General features: G+C 48.3%; 1 protein-coding gene across 1 annotated transcript in view; it reads left to right on the forward strand.

The window, feature by feature from the left end:
* SYT6 (synaptotagmin 6) overlaps nt 1-19,607 on the forward strand; it is a 34,830-nt gene extending 15,223 nt beyond the window's left edge. Inside the window, exons 2-7 of the mRNA XM_048328169.1 lie at nt 3,715-4,048; nt 6,589-7,147; nt 10,883-11,003; nt 11,854-12,025; nt 12,586-12,736; nt 18,059-19,607. Coding sequence (XP_048184126.1) covers nt 3,715-4,048; nt 6,589-7,147; nt 10,883-11,003; nt 11,854-12,025; nt 12,586-12,736; nt 18,059-18,130 — 1,409 coding nt within the window. The 3' untranslated portion in view covers nt 18,131-19,607. The remainder of the gene's footprint in view (nt 1-3,714; nt 4,049-6,588; nt 7,148-10,882; nt 11,004-11,853; nt 12,026-12,585; nt 12,737-18,058) is intronic.
* Nucleotides 19,608-23,843: the final 4,236 nt, after the last annotated feature.

The following is a 23,843-nucleotide window of genomic DNA, read 5'->3' on the forward strand; positions in this document are numbered from 1 at the left end:
ATCCCTGCCATGGGAAGGGACACCTCCCACTAGACCAGGTTGCTCAAGGTCTTGGCCTGGCTTTGAGCACTTCCAGGGGTGGATCCTGTCAGTGGCCATGTCCATATTTTCCCTGATCCTTGTTCTCCCCTCCTTCCTCGTTACTCAGGCGGGAGCTCTGTCACTGCTGCCCTGCAGCCAAAAACATTTTCCAGCCGAGGATTCCTCTGGGAAGCAGCGCTCACTCCCGGGGGGAGCCAGGCTGGAAAACAGCCGTGTTAATTTGTGTTTGCAACCTCCTTCTTTTAAGCTTTATCTTTTCAATTACAAGTTGTAATAAGACCGATTTTCCAGTTTCTCCCGTGTCTCCTGTGGGAGCCGGGCGAGGATGAGGGAGCAGCACTGAGTTTGGCAGGACCGGGGTGAGGAATGGCTGGAGCTGCTCTGCACTTGTACCACACCATTCTCCTGATAATGAAGTGACAAATAACTGTTCATGTTTTAGAGGGGAATAGAATAGAAACACAGCTCCTGTCGTGTTTTGCCTCGGGTGGGACATTTCTCTGTGAGCAGTCGGGATCTGAGCTGTTCCTGCATTAGACAGAGCCTTTCCTCACTGCTGGATGCTGGCACACCCCTCCTTTCCCTCTTTTCCCCTCACCTTGGATCCAAACCTTGCAAAAGGGGGATAATATCAACCAAGGAACTCATTCTTCGCCTGGGCTGAGGTGTCCTTTTGGGAGAACTGGCCTTACCTCCACCCATGCCAGGAATACCAAAGCAGCCTCTGGCCCCGGGGCATTTTCTGTTAGATGAGGAATTATCTTGTTTTTACAGTTTCTTGTAAGTTAAAGGACATTTAAAGCACAGCATTTTCAATACCAGGTATTTTTAAGAAAGTAAATGGTATTTTCAAATTCCTAAGAGAAAGCTCATTAAATCAATGAAGGTCAACTCTGTCCAATTGATATTTAAGTTTAATAAGTCATGAAGAAGTCTTGGAGAATTCAATGTCATCTTCAAACAACCCAATATTCTAAGCAGGCAGATGCTTAAAAACTGTCTGTAAAATCCTGATCCCTTCCACTAGTGCTTTGTGTCAGCTGTCAGAGGAAGGAGTAGGAGGTCATGCATAAAAGTATCTGTGAGTCCTGTCAGATACATTATGAATGCCAGCCCTGCAAGGAATGACAGGAGCCAGGATCTTTCTCAAGCTGGCAACAGGTTTTCTGAAAGGATAATAGATTATTTCTGATGGTTTCCATTAATGAGCCTGGTGTGCTGGCAGAGCCATGCAGCCTATAAAACTCCGTGGAATGGGTGGAAATATATTTTAAAAAGTCTTCTTTGTCATGCAGCAATTCCCAGCGGTGAGAGATTCTGCATTGCAATGATTTCCTTTGTACCAACACAGAGGTATTTGCAAAAAAAGTCCAGGTTCTTGAGTTTTCTTATGAATGTTTGACACTGAGTTTCCTGGGCACAATTCCAAGATTTAACTCAAAGTATAGGGAAGTGGAACCTCTGTGCTCTCAGCTTTGGTGAGAATACATTTAGGCAAATCTCTAAGGAAGCTCTGCTGCTGACTGGTACAACCTTATTTATTATTGAATAAGATGGGACCTGTTTATTCACCCCAGCAGTGATCTGTGTTTCCACCTCGGAGCTACAACAGAAGATAAATGACCTGCACAGGAGGCTGGGAAGGGAAAGAGAAGTTGCAAAAACCTCCGGGTGATGTTTATCCTTCCCATCTGCACCTTCCAGCCCTTCCCTTCGAGTCAAAAAACCCGTGGGCAGCCAGGGAGCTTTACCTGGAGCTCCTGCTGGATTTGCTGGGCTCAGTGATTTTGTGGGAAAGCAGTGCCTTTCCTCCAGGATGTGAGGAACAGCAGATGGCTTCCCAGGCTTCTTCGGGTGTGGATGTCACATTTTGTGTCTGATGCTGCCTGGAGATTTCACTTACAGGAGCTGGTGTGAGAATCCCAAATTTGCACTGGCTGCTGCATTCCCAGAGAGACCCGAGAGAAAGTTGATGGTACAAATGTGCTCCTGAACACTTTGCTGTCATGGTTCACCAATGGTGGGTGGGGGGTTTCTTGTTTTGTTGTGGTTGTGGAGGTTTTTTTCAGTAATTTTGAAATTCAGCTCTTTATTCAAGATAAAAACTTAGTCTTTCCTCATACTTCACAGATTTTTCTCAGCCTTAACATCAAGGCAAGGTTAGATGGGATAGTGGAAGCTGTCCCTGCCCATGGCAGGAGGTGGGATGAGATGATTTTCAAGGTTCCATCCAACCCAAACCATCTTGTGATTCTATAATTAAATGTCTTATTACAGCTTTATAAAACTATAGGGAACAGAAGGTGTTTTATGGCTCCTGTTTAAGGTAAAGCACATCAGGAATCACTTTCAGAGCAGCTGGGATGGAGCACAGAGGGGAGTTCCCAGCTCAGAAATGCACTGGGCACCCACCCTGTTCCTTGGGGCTCAGGCAGGGAATTCAGTGGGGTCACACAGAACATTTATGGTCCAAGAATAGACATAGATAAGGTGGGTAAGAGGTTATGCTTGTTCCATATGAACTTTTGGGGTGTTTGGTGTTTTTTTGCTTGTCTGTCCTGTCCTGCACTTGGGTAATTTAAGGAGTGTGGCTTTACTGGGTACTACAAATAACAAAGCAATCAAGGAATTGTCCATGAGCTCAAAGCAACCCGTGATGGAATTGTCCATAGTCCTGACACTGCAGACTTACCTCCAGAACAAAACCTGGCTCCACAATCAGGGACTGGTATTCCTTGGGATCCTGAGCTCTCGGAGTTTTGGTCTGGATGGCAATCTGGGAACTAATACACTGTAGGAAAGGAAGCAAAAATAGCCAATGTTTTCTCTTTGTGCAGTGCTGTGAATCATTTCACAGCCTAGATGAAGTATGTATATATATATATATATATATGTATATTTATACACACAGACATGTATATATATCTCTTCCATTTTCCTGATTCATCAGCCACACGTACGGAAGCTCTTTCCTCTCCAGAAAAAAAGACTGAAATACACAACACATGAGGTAAAAGTGTCTCAGAGCATCAGAGCACACACGCAGCTCAAGTGCTGTTCAGACTGAGGAAGACTGTGTAGTACTTTCTGTACAAACTCCTGCTATGTTTGGTTTCTCTGCATCAGCAGCTTGTGATTATTTTTTCCTTGGTGCTGCTATTTACTTTTTATTCACTATGGGCACATCTGGACAAGATGTGGGCGCTGATAGTACAACAACAATCCACTTCCAGGATCCTGGTAGATGGATTTTTTCATTACTGTGCCTGAGCAGCTGTGACATGAAGCAGAAAGGCACTTTCTGTGGTACAGCACCCGAGCTTGTTTCTGTCGTGGAATTGTACAGATCTTCTTGATTTCAGACTCAGCAGTTTGCTGATGCCGCAGAACAAACCAAGGATGGTATTTTATAGCCAGTTTAAGCACCAGGGTGTAAAACATCACAGCTCTGCCCATATGGAGATACCCATTTCTCCCCAGGTATGTCCCGAGCCTGTCAGGGGCTGCTCATTTGGGCTTGGCTCTGGCTTGAAGAACCTGCTAAGAATTCTCCATTAGTTGTGATTTAAGTCAGTTTGGACCATTTCTCCCTTTCGCTTATGATTTTCTCACCATCTGTCTTTTCTTTTCTTCTTTCCCATCCCTCCCTGTCGCTGTCCTTCTCTCCCTCAGAGCTCTCCGTCAGCCTCCTTGCAGTGATAGTTATTGTGTGTGGCCTGGCCCTGGTGGCAGTGTTTGTGTTTCTCTTTTGGAAGCTGTGCTGGGTTCCCTGGAGGAACAAGGCCCTTTCCTCCCACCTGGCCGTGCTGCAGAGCGAGGCAGGAGACAAGGACAGCATGGCAGACAAGCTCAAGGACACGGGGGCCATCAGCTTTCTGGAGGCAGCTGTGAAGATCAGCCACACCTCCCCAGACATCCCTGCAGAGGTCCAGATGTCCATGAAGGATCACATCATGCGGCGCACGCGGATCCAGAGGCAAACCACGGAGCCGGCGTCTTCCACCAGGTGAGGGCTGGGATGGGATGCTCAGCCTGGAGGAGCCTGAGGTTGGAGCTCATTGGGGGCTGCAGCTCCTCCCAAGGGGCAGCTCTGAGCTCTGCTCTCTGTGACAGTGACAGAACCTGAAGGAGCAGCTGGAGCTGGGCCAAAGGGAAGGTTTAGGTTGGATACTGGGAAAGGTTCTTCCCCCAGAGGCTGCTGGGCACTGCCCAGGCTCCCCAGGGAATGGGCACTGCCCCAGGGCTGCCAGAGCTCCAGGAGCGTTTGGACAGCGCTGCCAGGGATGCCCAGGGTGGGATTGTTGGGGTGTCTGTGCAGGGCCAGGAGCTGGACTGGATGGTCCTTGTGGATCCCCTTCAGCTCAGCATACTCCATGATTCCATGATTCTGCTGGGTGGGGATGCTCAGGAATGGCAGGAATGGGGTGCTCAGCAGGGGCAAAGCTCTGTGAGCAGCTGGAGATGTGGGAAGATTGTTGGATGGAGTCTGAGGCTCAGATACCATAGGGGAGACTAAGGAGAGCACCTACACACCAGATTACTGTCCAAAGCTTGGCCATCAACCAATGAATGTGTTAAGACTGGTTTACCATGGCCCTTTTAAAAAATTCGGGATTCAGGTCCTATTACTGCGACTTGACCTCATTGTGTCAAGTCACCCGCATGCTTTGGCCACTTTAATTTTGTTCTAACATGAGAGGCAGGCTGAAGTATCAATGATGTACCCTGTCAGACAGAATTAGACCTTTTGGCTCTCTCTTGCTGTTGTGGCTCCTGGCAGAAACAATTAGATCAGCACAATTGATGGATCGCTCACTGCACAAGCCCAGAACCAGCTGCGCTCGGTGCTTGTGCTCAGATGGGGACAGAGACATCAGCATCCTCCTCAGGAAGTCAGGGAAAGGCTGTGTGAACCTTGGGACACCTTCTCAGCATGGATACAGAGGAGAAATTTAGATTAGATGTTAGAAAGGGGTTCTTTACTCGGAGTGGAGTGAGGCCCTGGCACAGGGTGCCCAGAGCAGCTGTGGCTGCCCCATCCCAGGAAGTGTCCAAGGCCAGGCTGGAGCAACCTGGGATAGTGGAAGGTGTCCCTGCCCATGGCAGGGGGTGGAATGAGGTGAGCTTTAAGGTTCCTTTCCAACACAAACCATTCTGTGATCCTGTGAAATGCAGCATCTCTCCTTGACACAGAAGGCGGTGAAACGGGGACAGGGAAGAGGGATCACAGGGTCCTGGCTGTGCCCCAGAACTTCTGTTTGCCTCACTGGACGTGTCTGGGATGTGCACAGGAGTGTGACAGGGAAATCAGGCACTGCTCAGAAAATTGGCTGCACTTTTGCAGGATTAGTGAGGCACCGATGGCAGCCCCCTGTTTGAAGGAGCTGAGTTAAACCAGCACGGTGCCACCTGCATTTGTGAGCCACACTCTTTTATTTATCCTTGCTGCTTTTGGACAGCTGATTCCCTCTCTGCATGCACACGCTCCTTCTGCTTTTATTACACCTTTCCAACAGAGGAGGAAAAAACCCTCAGCCTGTCTGAATTAGGACAAACAAAGTGTGACTTGGCTGTACGTGGGCAGGTTTCAAACCCACTTTCTCCTTGGCAGGTTCCTCTGATTCACAGCCCAGCCTAACCCCATCCAAAATACCTCTGAGGAACCTGCCAAAGTCTCCAAGCACCATGTATCACTGAAAGCTAATATTCTGGCTGTAGAGTTCTTAGTTTGGTTAAATAACTCTATAAAGTGCTCTTGTAAACACCAGATAATCTGGAATAATGCCCTGAGTCCACAGAAAGCTTTTATGCTTTGTTCAGATAAAGCTCTGCTTACACACAGCTTGTGCTGGAGGAGAGCTCAAGGCAAGAGACGCTTCCCGACGAGGCTGTGCCTCCCTCCCTGTCAACAATTATCTATCAGTTTCTGATGAGTCTCTTGGAAAAGTCTGGAAGCAGCAATACCCAGCAAAGCCAGGCTGGACAGGGCTGGAAGCAAGCTGACCTAGGGGAAGGTGTCCCTGCCTGTGGCAGGGGATGCAGTGAGATGAGCTTTAAAACCCTCTGAACCCAAACCATGCTGTGGTTCTACGAGTAAAGCCTCACCTTCTGAACTGGTCGTGGTTGTCTCACCAAAAGAAAAAGATAAAAAAAAAAAGGGATTTTTTTGCCTGAGAGCACTTAGTGCCAGTATCTTGGAAGTGTAAGGACTGAGGGTGGGGAAAGTCTCCATGTGGTGCTGTCTGTGATTTGGGTAAGGAGTTGTTGGGGCCCATCTGTTCAGCTGTGGGCTGTGACTCGTGCCACAGGTGAGAAAGCGCAGCTTGTGGCAAATACTCTGGAATTTAAGAAATTTGCTGGATTGATTCCTTGAAGGTTTTTGGAGGTATTCCCCTCTGTTCACATCCATAACATACATGTTCTGTGCAGAGGTCAGGAGCACCTATTGAACTCGTTCTGTGCTCTCTTGCTTTCGGAGTCCAGGGGAGAAAAAGCAGAGCAATGTGCTTGGAGACCCACAGAGCTGTTTGTGTCTTCCTCCTGCAGGCACATCTCCTTCAAGAGGCACCTCCCCCGGCAGATGCACGTGTCCAGCATGGACTACGGCCTGGAGCCGCCGGCCGTGGCCGAGCAGCCGACCAGCATCGGCCGCATCAAGCCCGAGCTCTACAAACAAAAGACTGTGGACACCGAGGACCCCAAGAAGGAGGCAGAGAAAACCTGTGGGAAAATCAACTTCACTCTCAAGTACGACTACGAGAACGAGACGCTGACTGTCCGAATTCTCAGGGCTTTTGACTTGCCAGCCAAAGACTTCTGCGGCAGCTCGGATCCCTACGTGAAGATCTACCTCCTGCCCGACCGCAAGCGCAAGTTTCAGACGCGAGTCCACAGGAAGACCTTGAACCCCACCTTCGACGAGTCCTTCCACTTCCCCGTGCCCCACGAGGAGCTGGCGAGCAGGAAGCTCCACCTGAGCGTCTTTGACTTTGACAGGTTCTCCAGGCACGACATGATAGGAGAGGTTATCTTGGAGAACCTGTTCGAGGACTCAGACCTCTCCCGGGAGACTTCCATCTGGAGGGACATTCAGTACGCCACAACGGTGAGTATCTGCTGGGTGGTGTGGGGATTCTCCCCAGGGGTAAATCCTTCCTGACTCCCTTGCCTCCTGTTAGCCCCAGGGACCTGCAGCCATGGCACAGTTCTCTGCCACGTGCACGTGATCCCAGTAAGAAAGAGCTCTGCGGGGCCAGTACCAGCCCGTTGGTGCTGAGAGGTGTTGGACGTGCTGCTGGCAACCCTTCCAGAGTTGGATTTGGGTCTTTTAGTAGTTCTTTTGAATTCCCCCTGGAAGGAAAGCCAAGCCTCAGAGAGGAAAAGTCCCAGCCCCTTCCATGTTCCACAGGGCTGGCAGGAGAAGCCAAGTGCTCACATTGATCGCTGAGTGCAGAGCAATGACATTAACCTCTCCATAATAGCTGTCTGCTCCTCCTCTGCCCTCCCAGGAGGATCTGGCTGGTCCTCAGGGCGAATGAACAACTGAACTGCTCTGCAGCTGGACGCCAAATCAGCCATCACCATTGTCATTTCACATTGTTATTTCTGAAATTGAAAGATGAGACATCCCCACCCCTGTGGCTGGAAGCGTGGGCCCTGTCACATCTTTCCCAGTGACTGGCAGAATGCCACAACTTGCAAAAATCTGTCCTGCAGCTTCCCTCGTAGCTCATCTCATACCTTTGCTCTCCTGCTTTCTGTGCTGAGGAGGGAACTGTCAAACATGAATATATATTGTGGCCAGCAGTGCCAGAAGACATTTGCTTTGTAACTCTCAGCTTTTCTCTCAGCACCATGTTCCCCACCAGCTATACCCCTTGGTGACTTCCATCAGTGCTTGCTCTGCTGCAGGGTGTTCAGAACTTTCAGAAAGCTCTGTGAAGTCCAGCAGGTGTGCACAGCCCCGTGTCCTGTGCTGCTGTGCCCGAGGGGACGCAGTCCCAGGGCACTCAGGGGACACGGTGGGCACGCAGCATGTCACCCTGGGAGGTGGCTGTGGGGCTGGAGCTGTCCTAGGAGGGCACGGAGAGCTTTGGCCCTGCCAGCCTGAGGACACAGGGATGGATCTGGTGCCTGCCAGGCACCCTGGGGCAGCACTGGAGCATGCTGGGAGCTGCTCTGTGCTGCCTTTTGAGCACCTTGCTTGGAAGTGCTGTGGGAAGGAGGCACAGGATCAACCATGAGGAAAGCAATAGTTTTAGTTAGCAGGGTGCTCACAGCTCTTGGCTTCCAACCTGCAAACAGCCACAGATGTTATGATTGATGGATGGTAATGAAAGCAGAAATGCTGGCAGTGAGGCAAGCAGGCACCAGGCACATCCATTCACCCAGAGAGGGGCTGCTGGAAGGGGAGCAAAGTGCACCAGGTGTGCTGATGCCTCCTGGAGGAATCTGCCTGTTGGTTCTGCAAGCAATAGAGGATGTTTTCCTGGCTAAATAATCTCGTTTAATGGGGGAAAACCCCACAAAAGCAGGTGGAAATGTGCCAGCAGAAGGGTTATTGAGGGAAAAGCCTCCAGAGAAGGTGTGAGGGGAGCAGAGCCAACCCCATGCCCAAGATGTGCTGTGCAGCAGCCTGGCAGAGCTGCCACACATCCAGCACCACGTTTGTTTCCATCCCCTCGTCCTCTCTGTGCCATTCTTAAGGAATGTGTTGCTCCTGGAACATCTCAGCCAGCTGTAGCACACCCAAGGACATTTCTGTTTAATCAAAATTGGGAAGGGTAAATACAGTTTGCATAAAACGCCGAGAAAGCTCTGGGTGCCTTATAATGCATGAGATCAATGGTGTGGGTAAGAGGGTAGGGACACACTCAAGCACTGATCTGGTCAAATAGCCAGCACTCAGCTACTTAATTAATGACTGTACAGCTTGTGAATCAGGGAAACATTTTTGGTTTCAAGTTTATTGATTCAGAACTTCCATTATTTCCTAAAAGGTACTGATAGGAATTTTGGAAATGTCCCAATGTCTATAATCTGCAAGAAAATAATGCACCCACAGGACACGCTTTGCTCTCCTGTATTTATGGTTGCAAAGAGAAATCTCTTGACCTGATACAGTGAGGTCAAAGAACAATTTATGTTCATTTTATACCCTGAACGGGTCCTCTCAATGCAAGGAGAGGAATAGAAGATGAGATGGTGTCCAGAGGGTGCTGTCACCATCTCACACGGGGCTGCTCTCTTCTGACATCTTGTCCAAGGGCTCCTGACCTCATTCCTCCCAAACTAACTAAGAACAAAGAATGCATGAAAGAATGGACCCAATCAAGATTTTATATAATATTCATTAGTATTCTGCACGTCTAAGTGGAATAAAGATTTAATCTTTGCCTTACCTGAGAATGAGCAGGAAATAATTTGGCAAAAACCTCATCCATCAACAAGATCTATTCCCCTAACACTTAGCAAAGCTTTAAGTGCATTTACTTGTCTTTCTAGTTCCATCACTCTACTCCTAACAGCTACAGTTTCTTTTCAGCAGATCATTATATCACATTGAAAGGAATCAAACACACTGTTTCCAAAAATAAATGGGTTGTTTGCTCTACAGATGTGGGATCTGTATGTAGAAAATAAGATATTTTTTTTTAAATCCATTTTTAGAAGGTGTTTGGAAATCTTTTCTGCTGACTTCAGATAATGATGCTTTCTAGTTTAAATAAGACATTTGGTTTGTTTATTTTTCCCTGAATTCCCAATGGCAAGGCAATGATGGAAAGGGCTTTTAGGAGGTGTAGTCGATGAAGCTGCAGGTACAAGAAGTGCTAAGAGCCATGGATAAAAGTTATTTGATGGGGCACTAAAAGATTAAATTGCATTGGCTTCTGTGTAATCCAAAAGTACCAAACATTTCTGAGTGCCATCTGCTGGTTAATTCCCCATTTATACTCACACACACACAGCCTCACACTGTGCCAGCTCCTTGAAGGCGTCTCAGAGGGCTTGGTGGTCCAAACGTAAACATGTCACAAACTAAAAGCTCATTGGGCCCTTCATGGTTGTCTTCTGGTTTAAAGCTTTGACACCTCAGATGGTAACTGCCCAAAAACTCACGCTCAGCTTCAGAGAAAACCAGTGTGTTACTCAAAGATGTTTTCATTTTATGCAGAAATGTTGGGCACCGTCACAGTCATAAACCTCTATCACTGAATTCATCCCTGCCCATGGCAGGGGGTTGGAACTTGATTATATTTGAGGTCTTTTCCAACCCAAACCAGTCTGTGGTGTTGTGCACTGATGGCACTGGCTGTAGTAGGAAGTTTCCGAGGAGTTTGTTGCAGTGCACAACCGGAGAATACGGCACCACTGAGGGTCAGGAGCTCATCTTTCTGTCACCTCACTGTGTTTGTCACATTCCTGGAGGAACCAGGCACTAGAGACATGTACTGTACATTCACACAAAACTTGATATTAGTTTGATTTCCTTACTGCATTGATTTGGTGTGAGATATCCCATCTCCTCTGTGTGAGCAGGGGAGCAGGAGTGCATCAGCTGTGCATTAGCTGTGCATTGCTGGGAGGCTGCAATGGGAAGCACAAAATCTGCTGAGGCAGAGGGAGATTGTCCTTAACTTAGATGTGAAGCTGTAACACATTTTTCCTGTTCTCTGTATTCATTTTTTAGCCAAATAGTATTGGGGTGCACTGGAATCACCACCATGAAGTGTCCTTCACTCCAAATGGCAGAGCAGAGGAAGTGCTGTGGTGGAGGAGGAGGAGACACCTGGCTGGTTCTGCACGTTTCCAATAAAATGTGTTCTCTCTTTTATTGAAGGAAAGCGTGGACCTGGGCGAGATCATGTTTTCCCTTTGTTATTTGCCAACTGCAGGTCGCCTCACCTTAACAGTCATTAAATGCAGGAATCTCAAAGCTATGGACATCACTGGTTACTCAGGTGGGTGTTTGGTGGCTGAGGGGGACCCCGTTGCATCCACATTTCCTCCTCTTCCCTCACAGTATCCTCAGTGGATGGTGGGTGAACCATCCCAGGAACACCTGAAAAAGCTTTGTCTGCATTTTAAGTGCAAACAAAATGTTTAAAGTTGAATTATCTGTCTGTTGTTTCCCATCCCACTGGAGGGTTTGGAGTGCCAGAGCTCTGATCCATCTCTTGGGTTGGACACTTAGATCTGTTGCAACCCTTTATAGCCAGAATCAACTGTCTCACCCCGAGATCAGGAAAGGATCATGGGCCACCTGGATAAATCCCACTGGAATGTGCATTCCCCTGTCCAGTGGCCAGTAGTCAAACCTAAGGATCACAGCCACCTGAAGACTGTTTGCATTCACAGTTTCAAAGAGCTGACATTCAGCGTGCACAAATTCTGGTTTTCGTCATAAAAACCAGTGTCTTTTCCAGACACCAACTTAAGAGTATTTGAATTTCATTGTACAAAAGGCAGTGACAACAGAGACCTTTGCAGAAAATGTTTCTGCTCAATTGGAGCCATACGAAATGTCTGAGAATTGAGAATTCAGGTGAAGCCAGCTCATCCTTTCTGCAATAATAATATTGCAGTGCTGGTTCTCTGGTGCCTGAACCTCAGGTCACCACCCACACCAGTATGAGAAGTGGTGGCTTTTACTGCTCTACAAACAAACTTTTTTCTCAAAGTGCATTTGAGGAGTGCCTCTGGCTCATTGGAACTCACAGCCCATCCTCTGATAAAGCTGTTTCTGCGTTGCAAAGGAAACAAAATATACCTCCCTCAACAAAAGGTCTTTTCCTATCTCTTCCTCCCTAGATCCATATGTCAAAGTGTCTTTGCTCTGTGACGGGCGAAGGCTGAAAAAGAAGAAAACCACCATAAAGAAAAACACACTTAATCCCACCTACAATGAAGCAATAATCTTTGACATTCCCCCCGAGAACATGGATCAAGTCAGCCTCCTTATCTCCGTCATGGATTATGATCGGTAGGTGGGAGGCTCTGGAGAGCTGGAGGGGAGAGCATCCCATTGGGTGCAGATTTTCCTTCTCAAATGCAATTTTCCGCAGTGTTTTCCACAGCCTCGATGGCAGAGCTCAGTGGTATCAACCTGTCTCTGGTGATTTATTGCTACAGTGACATTGATATTTATGGTTATGGAAAAGTAGCGAGTTTGGTAAAGCTGGTCCCTGCTTTATGGCATTTCCTTGAGCAAGTGCCATGCTCCCCTTGGTTATTTACTTATCCTGAATCCCATGTTAGAAAGCAAATAATGTGTGAGCGGCCCTGGGTGTATGAATTATGCATCGCTGAGCTTAGGGTTATTCCTGCTGTAGAGCTCTAGTCAAACTCCTTCCAGATCCTGTGTCTGGACTGATCTGCCTTTGAAATAATTTAAAAACTGCCATAATTGCTCGTGGTGGTGGCAGTGCTGGGGCAGACACCACAGCCCAGGCTCACCAGCAGCAGGAGCCAGGAGTTGCCTGGGCAGGTTTGGGCAGCCTGAGGGATGGATGGTGATGCTGCTGCTTCTCTGCCGTTCCTCAGGGTGGGCCACAACGAGATCATCGGCGTTTGCCGCGTGGGGGTCAACGCCGAGGGGCTGGGCAGAGACCACTGGAACGAGATGCTGGCGTACCCCCGCAAGCCCATCGCCCACTGGCACCCGCTGGTGGAGGTGAAGAAATCCTTCAAAGAGGTGTGTGGGGTTATCCTTCCCTTTCAGTGCCTGTGCTCAGCGTGAGTGGGCTGGCTCCAGGCTTTCAGAGCGCTCCTGCTCTCGCCTGGGATTTTCTGAGCAGAGCTGAGGGAATTTTCTCACCAGAAATGAACTCTAGAAAACAAGCACTTCTGTATTGCCTCGAAATAGCTCCTTGAGCTCGCAAGCAAGACTGAGAAGAACTGTATTTACAGATGTGACTGTTACATTTTGGGTTTTTTCTTTTCTTTTTTTTTTTTTCCTTTTAAAATTAGAGACTGAGAGCAGTAAGGAAAGAGAATGCTGCTCTGATTGCAGAACAAATTGTCCAGGGATATTGCCTATTTCAAGTTTCAATTTTTCATCCTAAAAGATTTTTCTGTTGACTCATCTCCGAGCCTTTGAGGGAGAATAAATAGAACAAATGTAATTGCTCTAAGCGTCTCCAGAGAAGGAGATTGACTTGATGCAGCCCCAGATCATAAAACAGGGCTGAAATGCCTGGGTACCTTTTTGACCACCTCTGGCATTTTCTTCCTCCTTGCACTCTGATCTCTCACGCTTCTATAGAGCTCTTTGGCTTTGCCTGATTCAGGTCATAACTTCTGGAGGAGAGAGATGTGGAAAAGGCACACATGCCTTTGACACTTCAAGTATAAGAAACAAGCTCCAGCATTTGTGGCCAGTGATACGATAATAAAGGCAATAAAACCTCCTGCAGTTTCTGGGGCTGAGGAGGTATTTTCCCTCAAAGCCACAGAATAAGTACTTAACAGAAAGCATCTCATTTTCCCCTTGAAGTTCAGTGCTGAGCTGCAGTGAAAGGCAGACACTGGGCTTGCTGAGATTCCAGAGTAGTGTGAATTAGTGTATAAACCCTTTGTTTCTTTGAAATCTGCTCCTTCCTCCAACAAAGAAAGGGTGGTGAGGCTCTGGCACAGGTTGCCCAGAGCAGCTGTGGCTGCCCCATCCCTGGCAGTGCCCAAGGCCAGGTTGGAAGGGGCTTAGAGCAGCCTGGGATAGTGGAAGGTGTCCCTGCCCATGGCAGGGTGTTGGAACTGAATGATCTTTTAGTTCCCTCCCAACCCAACCTGTTGTATGATCAAGGAGTCAGTTTGTGCTCAGTGCCCTCTGTCCCAGCCCAGGTCAATTGCACTCAAGGGAAAACCTGGCAATTGATATTTTAGCTTAAGACACAGTGGAGATGGATATATCAGACAATGGACACCTGAAAATTTACCCTCCCTCAACTGAGATGATCGGTGAGCTCCCCTTGCACCTCTGTGAATCAGCCCAGGGATTAGCTGTGCAGGACTGGGGTGAGTCAGAGCAGAATTAAACCCTTGTGCACTTTGTGTACGGTGCTAACTCTGCCTTTGGGTGCTGAGCAGCACCAGGATTTCATTCTCCTTCCCCTGCTGGAACCCTGGCCCTGGGCATGAGCCATGTCTGGGCAGGCTCCATGTGTCCCACTGCCATGGGGACCTGGGCACCAGCAGCCACAGGGTTTCAGCAGAAAGGGAATTGATCTATCCTTTGATCTCTTGGCATCTGTAGCACCTCACAGTGTGACACCAGCTGCCATGGCTGACCCAGGGGCAGCAGTTCTTTCTCCAGGTCGCAGTTTTTGTGGCTTTACTACACAATTTTTCAGATGCAGGTGAGGTTTTGAAAGAAAAACTCCTGTGAAGTTTTTGAAAATCACTAGGAAGAAAGAAAGAAAAAAAAAGTATTATTGTTATGATAAAACACGAAGAAACCAAGGAAGACATGGAAGATGACTCACCTTCTAAAATATACTTTGAAAACCGTGGCTGAGCCCCCAAGACTCTGGAAAAAACCTGAGTGAATCATTTCACCCCTCAATGCACAGGTCAGGAGCTCTGCTTAAAAGGAAAGAAAAAGCCCTCTGATCATCTGTTCTGGTATTTCTGCCACAAACTGGTGCACAGAGCCAGCAAGCAAATGGTCCCTGTGTTTATTTGCCCTTTTAGGTTTTAGCACTGCTGTCTGCAAATCCCCAGTGCAGCCTAAAAGGAAAACTGAACGGAAAAGGCACAGGGTCCTGGAGAGAAATTAATGGGAAATGGTATTTGTTGGTTACAAGTCATTGCATCATCTTTTCCATGTTGTGTTTGGGCATTTTTGGAAAGAAATTTGGGGTTTTTGGTCCTGTACCCTCGGTTCTGGGTCCCTGTGCAGCTGCTCCATCTTTCCAGGCTCTGTGGGCTGCTGGCTCTCTGTGCCTCTGCCCTGACTGAGGATGCTGGGGGAGAACTGCTGGCCCTCCATCCCTTCTTCACCCTTTGTTGGGGTGAACTCGGGCTGTGCTGACATCTTGAGCCTTCATCCTCCTCTTTGTCTTCTTCATCTTCGTCTCCAAGCGCCTTTGTGCTGGGCAGCAGCAGCAAATGGAGCGTTTGCTTCCCAGTTGATCCTCGTGATGGTGTCTGTGTGCTCTGACCCTCAGTGACAGCCTCTGGCTCCATCTGAGTCTTCCCTGATGGAGTGCTTGACCTCAAGCCCAAGGCGAGGATTGAATTGTCCCTTTGATGTTTAAATGGAGGGATGGGTGACCGGAGCTGTTTGCCCGGGGACACGGAGCTGCTCCAGGCACTGCCATCTCCCCACACTGTGGTGGGGGTCCCAGCCCCCTCCCCACCACTCAGGGGGGAGAAAAGTGTGGGAATGTGGAATTTCTTTGCTAACCAACACCCTGCCTGGTGTGCCTTGGAAGAGCTTTGGCCAGGAGAAAGTGCTCCCACCGTATTTTGACTACAGCTCAGAATCACAGTTTCTGGTGAATTTGCCAGGAAAAGTGTCACCAGAAACGTGCTGCTCCAGGAGGATGGCCCAGCCCTGACCCTCTTACCCTGCCACAGCAGGGATGGATGGATGGATGGATGGATGGATGATTGTGTCCATGATGTTGGACCAATGACCTCCTCCTCCGTTGGGCCACTGGTCCAACAATGGTTCTTTGTCCACCATGAGGACCTGGGCAGCTCCAGCCTGTCCCAGCAGCCGCAGTGCTGGGCTAACATGGTCCAACCCCTCACTTCTGTGCTGACAGCAACTCAGGCCCTTCCTCCATGAGCTGGTGCCACTCCTTCTTCGCTTTCACTGATGCAAAAGGCTCCAGTGAAAAGGGAAATGCTTCGGATGCACATCATGTCTTTGATTGCTCCATATTTATCAACAGTGAATAACAAACCATAATGACTGCACTTCACTAATGACCATCATCACTAAAGAGAGAACATGGAGAACATGTGCAAATGAATCATTAATTACAGGCTTTTAAGCGCTATCCTCCTCACACAGATGTTCAGAAGGCGAGTTTCTGAGCAGAAAGGGAGAATCCCTCTTGCTGCTCCATTGTGGGGTTATTCCAACAATAATTTCTTCCCCTCAGCACAAGTTGCTCCTGGTGTTCAGCCCTGAGGTCCCTCTGGCAGCTGCTGCCTCCCCGAGTGCTTCAGCCACCCCACCCATGTTCCTTCTGCATTCCTCCACACACCCATCAGCCAGGTTCAGGGATGTGTCCACAAGGGGAAATATAAAATTACTGCTCCTTCTTCCAGGCTTTGAAGGGAACTTCTGAAAACTGGAATTTCCCCTGTTATCTACAAAAGACAAACCCTGGTATCGCAGAGTCGCATCATCAGCGCGATGCAAAACGGGTCTTTGATGTTGCCAAGTGCCTCTGACATCCAGCAGGGGAGCATTTATTTGTTTAAAACATCGTTCCAGATAAAAACTGATAACTCTGCTGAGAGCCGAGTCATGCCCATAATGAAAAATAAGCATTTGTCTTTAAAGATAAGCCCTTCCAGACTTCTGGGCCTTTTTTACTTTGATTGAACTGGTCCCAGTTTCTGACTGTTGACTACACAATGCATGGCCCACCTTTTCAAATTAAATGAAGGAAAAGTATCTCCAGGACTTATTCTTGGAAGAGTTTTCATCACATTTTTGGAGTAGCAACGTTGTCATTGTCATGCAGCCAGCAGGAGGCAAAGAGCATGGGGAAGGCTCTGCCAAAAGCCCATTTCTATCGTAATTTCTGCGATCTGTTATTTTACTGGCAATGCTCATGGGGAGTTTGTATCCGTATTATCAATTCCTCAGGGATTTTGGCCAATATATCTGACATGAGAAATATAGAAGGAAGTGTTTCCTTTCCTTAAGGCAGCTGTTTGGCAGGACAAGTTTCTCATCTTCATTCATTAATTTCTGCTCAGCCCTGATGAAATTGAGGCTGTTGAGTGCAAACCTGTGCAGGGAGTTACTTTACACTGACTGGCTTCTTTGGGGAAGGAAACTGGTCAAACTGGTCAAACTGGCCAAATTTTTGACCATTCCAAACCCATGGAGCATCTGCAAGGGCCTGTTTGCTCTGCTCAGCCTCCCTGTGAGCACCAGGCTGCTGCTCTCTTGTCTTCATTTGTGATGGCTTTGCCAAGGCAAGCGTGAAGTCCGGTTCCCCAAGTGAGTTTTCACCCAGAGAAATGAAATTCATACATGCTTGAACATTAATATCAGCCAGCAAAGAGTTTCTGCTTATGTGGGAGGGGAGGGAATTGATCCAGGCAGTGGAAATTCTGCCTCCCATTGTGTCTAGGAGATGTCTATAATTTGTCATTGGAATTTAATAAAACAAGATGGTGAGATGGGCAAGTGCTCAAAAGCTTCAGGAGTAATGGTTTGAATTATGATAATAGCCCCCAAGGCAGATGACGAATAATTTAGGATACCCTAAGTATGGCAAAAATAATGTTTGCTCCATCCACCGAGTCTCTGATCTGATTTTCCCTTTGAGAAATGTCTCCAGTGCTGTGGACAGAGCTGCTGTGGAGTAAAATTACCAGACTGGAAAGACTCAAGTACTTCTGAGCTTAGACAGTATTTTTAAACCGAGAAGACAACAGCAATAAAGCAGGGAAGAGCTGAGAGCACTTTGTCTTCACAGCACACACAGATACTGCTTATTTTCCCCTTTTTTTTTTTGGTGAGGAATCCTCACAATTGGGAATTGATTTACAAAGCAGTAAAGTAGATTGTTCAGTAATTCCTCCTGAGTGGTTAAACACAGGCATTGCATGAGTTGGAACTTGTAGAGCAGATGGGAACACAGCAGGGCAGGAGTCGGGCAGGGGTGGGATGGGGTGGATGGGATGGGATGGGGTGGGGTGGGATAAAATGGGATGGGATGGGATGGGAATACTGAGGAAGAGGGGATGGACGACACAATGCAGGGTCGGGAATAACCCCAGATAATCCCTCCTGTTTGCTTAACTTGCTTTCTCTTCTGTCCTCCAGTGGCACGGCCGGGCAGCGAGCTTCGACAGCCAGGGCTCCTGTCCCTCCCCCAAGCCGCCCCCCACACCGTGATCCAGAGCAGGGAGAGGAAAATGGGACTAAACCAAGTAATTTTTGCGCTTGGCCTTCAGTCTCAGGTTGCTGAGGGGCGGTGGCAGCAGCGGGACTTTCTGGTGTAGTTGTTCCTGCGTAAGTAAAGGTAGAAACCCGTTTTGTGGTCAAATATGTTTTTGTCTAATATGTCTCCCAAGGTGATGTTATTTTTGTGGCTTTTGCTGTACGGATCTGTTTCCAGAGGGAGAAGGTGGACTGAGAGGTGTGCTGAGAGTTTGGTCTGTAAAATAATGTGTAAAATAGTTTTTAGTGTGTGCAAAGGCTGGAAAGGGGCGAGGAGGTGTCTGCAGAGAGCAGAGGTGGCTGGGACGGGGGGGCAGTGGCCACTGGAAAAGCCGTGGCAGAAGATGGGAGAGACTCTTCCAAGCCGCCAGCAGCTCCGTCCTCGTGGCCAGCCCCAGCCCTGCAGAGCGTTCCCAGGTTTCCTGTTCATGTAGAGGTGTCCATGAGCTCTTAGAAGTTTGTGCAGTGTGTACCCCATAATTCCTTTTGTCATATATAAAAAAATGCTGTTGATTCCTCAGGAGGGAAACCCTGGGTTTTTTCCCCTGTATCTGAAGTCTCCTCAGAGCTATTTGCATGAACCATTTCTTCAGCCCCCTTTGTAGCTGCTGCTCATCCCCCAGGACATCCCCGCGTTATCTGGAGCGGAGGGAACGGCCTTGCCACGGGTGGGATTCAGAAAAAAAAGGGAGAAGGTGTTACAGAAATGGGTGACACCCCTGCATGACCACTGGATCTCTATTCCTTATCTCATCCAAGGAATAAAGGGAGACCCAAGGGGGAAAGGGAAACACGGAAACATGGCTGATGCTAAAAAAAGCTTCCAAACCTTTTTCTTAAGACTGTCAGCACTTCCTTAAAGAATAAAGTTTCTCAGCCCAAGCCCTGAAGGAAGGTCAAGTTCTGGGAAAAAAAAAAAAATGAAGCTTTGCTGGTTCCTTGGCTGCAGAGGCCAAGAATGAAGTTAGAACATCCCAAGTACTGGCTTTGCAGCTAAATCTGCTGATCTTTATCAGCCAGCTGTGGATTTTGGACACTTTCTCATCACGGATTTTTCTCTGAGTTAAGAAGTGCGTTAGTGCTGTTTATTCCACCCCAATTAAATCAAGCAAAAGCAAATATTTTGGTTTCGAGGTAGAATCCGCGAGCGAGGCAGCCGGTTCTCCTCCCCTCAGGTTAGCAGGACTGCGTTCATCAGCCACAATCCTCAGGTCAACTTCAGTTCCCATTTTCCCAAATGTCACCACGTCACCCCTGGCTGCACATCACGGCTGGCAGAGAGGGATGTTAGCATTGCTCCTGGGTGAGATGAATCCTTTGTTCAGTGAAGGGTAAATAAATACATCATTCCTCATCACACCTTGTGTCTTAATTCTCTTTATGTGCCACATGCTATAGAAGCAGAAACTCAATAAAATTATTTTATTTGTAAGTGCTGCCCTGTCTGGTGAAGTATTTCCTCCTGTGGAAGCAGTAATTGTGTGTTGTGTGGTGTTGGATGGGTGCAGCGATCACAGTGGGAGCTGTAAAATGTGATAATGACAGAGCCTGGCACCGTATGGGGCTGGGCAAGGGCAGATGGTGTCATTTGGAGCAGACCTCAGCTCTGCAGCTCCTGGTTGGGGTGGAACAGTCACTCCATCCCCTGGGGAGCAGCTGAGCACCGGTTGCAGCAGCAAAAAGTGTATTTCAAGCACACTGCAACAAAGAAGTGCTAAAACAGCATCAGTTTCACAGCACAGAGCGTTCTGTGGGCTTCTGCTGAGGAACAAGGGGAGGACAGCCTTTCTGAGACCATCATCCCGTCCAGGAATGTCCCATGTCTTATTATGGGGAAGAGTTTCTGACCATTAAACTGATTGACTGGGTGGGTCAAACACTGGCCCCGAGCCCCTGGACCTTTGCCAGGGCTGGAGGAGCCTCAGGGAAGCAGGGCACTGAGCTGGCAGTGCCTCTGGCAGGCTGGCAAACCAAAGGGCAAGACGTCCCCAGAAGAAGCCACAGCAGTCCCAGCTGATGGCACTTGACAATCATTAATTGCACCAACCCACTCAAATCCTTTTCTTCTCTAATCCAGGCTTTTTGGGTTTTGGCATTCTCTGTATAATCTCCATCTTTTATCCATTCTCCTTTTTATCAAGGATTTAGTCAAAACATACGTGGGGTTTGACACAAAGCTGCTATTTTTAATCCTCACTTCACACAGATAATCAATTTCCCCTCAATACTGGCTGTCACTCGCATTGCTGGAAAACTGGATCTCATGTTAGTGAATAACACCCGTGCCTGGGTGGCTCAACCCCTCCTACATTTAGATTTTAAATGCTGAGGTTTTGCCACGTCCCTCAGCCAGGGGATAATCAGCCCATTGTGTGTTTGTCATCGCAGCCACTGGGGGGGATTGGTCACACTCATGGAGACGATCTCCACGTACCAGGGCAAAGAGTTCCCTTTCACCCAGGGAGGGATTAGAGCTCTGGGAAGGAGCTGAGCCTGGCACAAGAACTGACCCAAGATTTGTTGAGTTGTTTTCTTGCTCCTCACTTGCTGCTCTCAACCCTGTAATAGCAACTCACAAGAAATTTCAATTATTTCCAAGCAAAATAAGGAGGGTCACCCCAGGGCCATGTCCCACAGGAGGGTTGGCCATCCTGGGGCTCCTTTGAAACTTGCTGCAAAGGGGAGGATGCTGCTGCAAGCAGCCACAAATGAACAGTCTGTTTTATTGAGTACTGCAAGCAAAATAAACACACAGAGCATTCCCAGACCCTCCTTTCATTTTTTTCCTCCTTTCTCTTCAGTTTTGGTCTCACAGTCTCCATTTTCATCAGCAACTGACTGGCTGCAGGGAGGGCAGGGGACACTGAAGGGAGGGAGGCCATGTAGTGATGATTTGTTTAATTTGGGGACTTGGGGACAAGGGAAATCCCATGGGTCCAGCTCATTGCAAGGGATCAGAGGGCTGGGAATTGTCCCAGCCTTGTGCCCTCCCACCAATTTGAGAGCAAAGTAAGTTGTATCTGAGAAAAAAGCGGAAAACATCCAGTGGGAAGTGAGTTTCAGACATGGAATCACGGAATGGATGGGTTGGAAGGGACATTAAAACCCAACCAGTGCCACCCCTGCCATGGGCAGGGACACCTTCCACTGTCCCAGGTTGCTCCAAGCCCCATCCAGCCTGGCCTTGGACACTTCCAGGGATTCAGGGGCAGCCACAGCTGCTCTGGGCACCCTGTGCCAGGGCCTGCCCACCCTCACAGGGAGGAATTTCTTCCCAATATCCAGCCAGGGTAATATTCTCCAATATTGGCTTCTCACTGATCACATTATTGTGTGATGGGGTTTTTTCCCATACCTCAGCAACACATTTGTTTGGCAAAGTGAAGAATCTTGTCATAACAATTCATATTTAGTCTCCAAATGTGGCATTTAATTGCTAATTACAGAATGCTACTCACAGGTTGGCAAACCACACACACCAAAGAAAAAAAGGCCAGTGAGGAAGAAAACAACTGGGGGTTTATAAGGGTTTAAGAAATAAACAAACATGGTCTTTAATTATCTTAGGGGAAAAAATAGCAACTAAGACATAAATTTAACCTCAGTATTGATGTTTGTGTCACAGCTGCCATAGCAAGGCTGGCTCTGTGTCCCTGTGGCTGGGAATCACTTACATATGGGAAGTTTTTGGGAACAAGAATGGCAAACCCCACCTGGATGCCAGGAGCTGGAGGGAGGGACTGACGGATGGGGGCTCTGGCGCTCTGGATCCCAAACCCAGCTCTGTGCAGCTTCATGGGATGAAGGAGAGATGCAGAGAGGGCAGTGCAGGGACACACAGAACATTCCTGGATCTCACAGCAATTGCTGCCACTCCAAAGGGTGACTCAGTGGTGACAGACAGGGTTTGTGGGCACAGGCAGCTCCAGGGGGGCCCAGCTCTCAGGCAGGAGTAGCTTTGTGTGCTTTGATTTCAATTTTATTCTCTTTCATCCCAAACCTTTTATTTACACATAATTCTTGATTAGCCTGTAAAGAGCATTCAGTCAATGGGCTCAGTCCCAAACACATCCCAATCCTCCTTCAGTCTTTAGTTCAAGCAATGTCAGTTCAGATAATTTTATCTTTGCTTGCAAGATAATAAATTAGACAGAAAATTATATATAGCTCATTGGAGAAAATTACAGTCCTGATCCTCGAGATCCTGATCTCAGTCCTCTGTTTGTTCTTCACTTTTACTACTTCTGTTATTTGCCTCCTAATTAGGCAACCCCAGACTTCTCAATCTCATTTTGCCAGAGGTTTTCTCCCCCAGGGCCCTCATTGTTCTCCCTGCCATTAAGATTATCCATCAGCGCAGTTGTGCACTTATTTAAATGCCGGGTCAGGGATCTCATCTCTGCTTCTAATGCCTCACGCAAGGATGTTCTCCCTGGGACTGCAAACCCTGCCTGTCATTTCCAGGGAGTCACAGCTCCTGGATGAACAAACCCAGGGGGCAGGGGGGGCTGGGATGCTCATCCCAGCACCGGATATCCCAGGAGACCTGGGTGATCCCTGCACGGGGCAAGAGATGCCTGCTGGATTAGGACAAGGGGGAACGGTTTTAAACTAAAGGAGGGTGGATTTAGCTTAGGTATTAGGAAGGAATTGTTCCCTGGGAGGGTGGGGAGGCCCTGGCACAGGGTGCCCAGAGCAGCTGTGGCTGCCCCTGGATCCCTGGCAGTGCCCAAGGCCAGGTTGGATGGGGCTTGGAGCAGCCTGGGACAGTGGAAGGTGTTGGGGTTGGGACTGGATGAGCTTTAAGGGCCCTTCCCACCCAAACCATCTGTGATTCATTTGGCCATAAGAGGTGGTGCAGTTTGCTCCTTTGCTGGGGTGAGCATCACTCCAAAATCCTCTTTGACAAGAAGCCAGAGCTGCAGGTGAGCCTGGGAGAAGTGGAATTTGTCTCCTCTTTGCAGATGCACAGGCTTGGATATTCTGGATTTCTGTCCAAGAGCCAGAGGCATCCCAGGAGCTCTGCCTGGCTCCCAAACCCCTGCAGCAGCAATGTTACTTAAATGTACAAGAAATGAATTTTTTTTCTGGACTTTTCCTAAAGATAATTTGTAATTATATTTTACAGCTTTATATATATATATATCTCTTTGAGACAGTGCGTTAGTCATGCAAATATAATTATATATCTTACGTTCCCGTGTCATTTTTAATTAAAAACATGGTATTTAAAGCACATATATTTCAAAAATCCAACATAGGCTTCTATTAAAAATGCAGTTCGTTAAAGCTAATAAAGTACCTGGATGGGTCAGGACAAACCCAGAGCCTGCTCGGTTGCCGTGGGAACAGCCGGCATCAAAGCCGAGTGCAGCCGCGGTAACCTGAAGCACCCGAAATAACAGGGAAAATGTGATTAGGGGACAAACCCAGCCCGAATCCGAGCAGCGTTTTCCCGGCTGCGGTGCCAGATGTGGCAGGTCGGTGCCAGATCCCCGTTTCCCGGGGCTGGAGGAGCTGTCGGAAGTGGCCGAGTGGCGATTCCGACGCTGGACGCCCAAGGGCATCCCACGGGAATGCGATGTGGGGCAGCCTGGGGGGAGTTTGGGCACAGGAGCCCGGGCAGGGAAACATCCCAGAGCCGAGCGGAGCATGGGGAGCGCGACCC

Source organism: Corvus hawaiiensis, chromosome 24 (assembly GCF_020740725.1).
Source record: "Corvus hawaiiensis isolate bCorHaw1 chromosome 24, bCorHaw1.pri.cur, whole genome shotgun sequence".
NCBI classification, from domain to species: domain Eukaryota; kingdom Metazoa; phylum Chordata; class Aves; order Passeriformes; family Corvidae; genus Corvus; species Corvus hawaiiensis.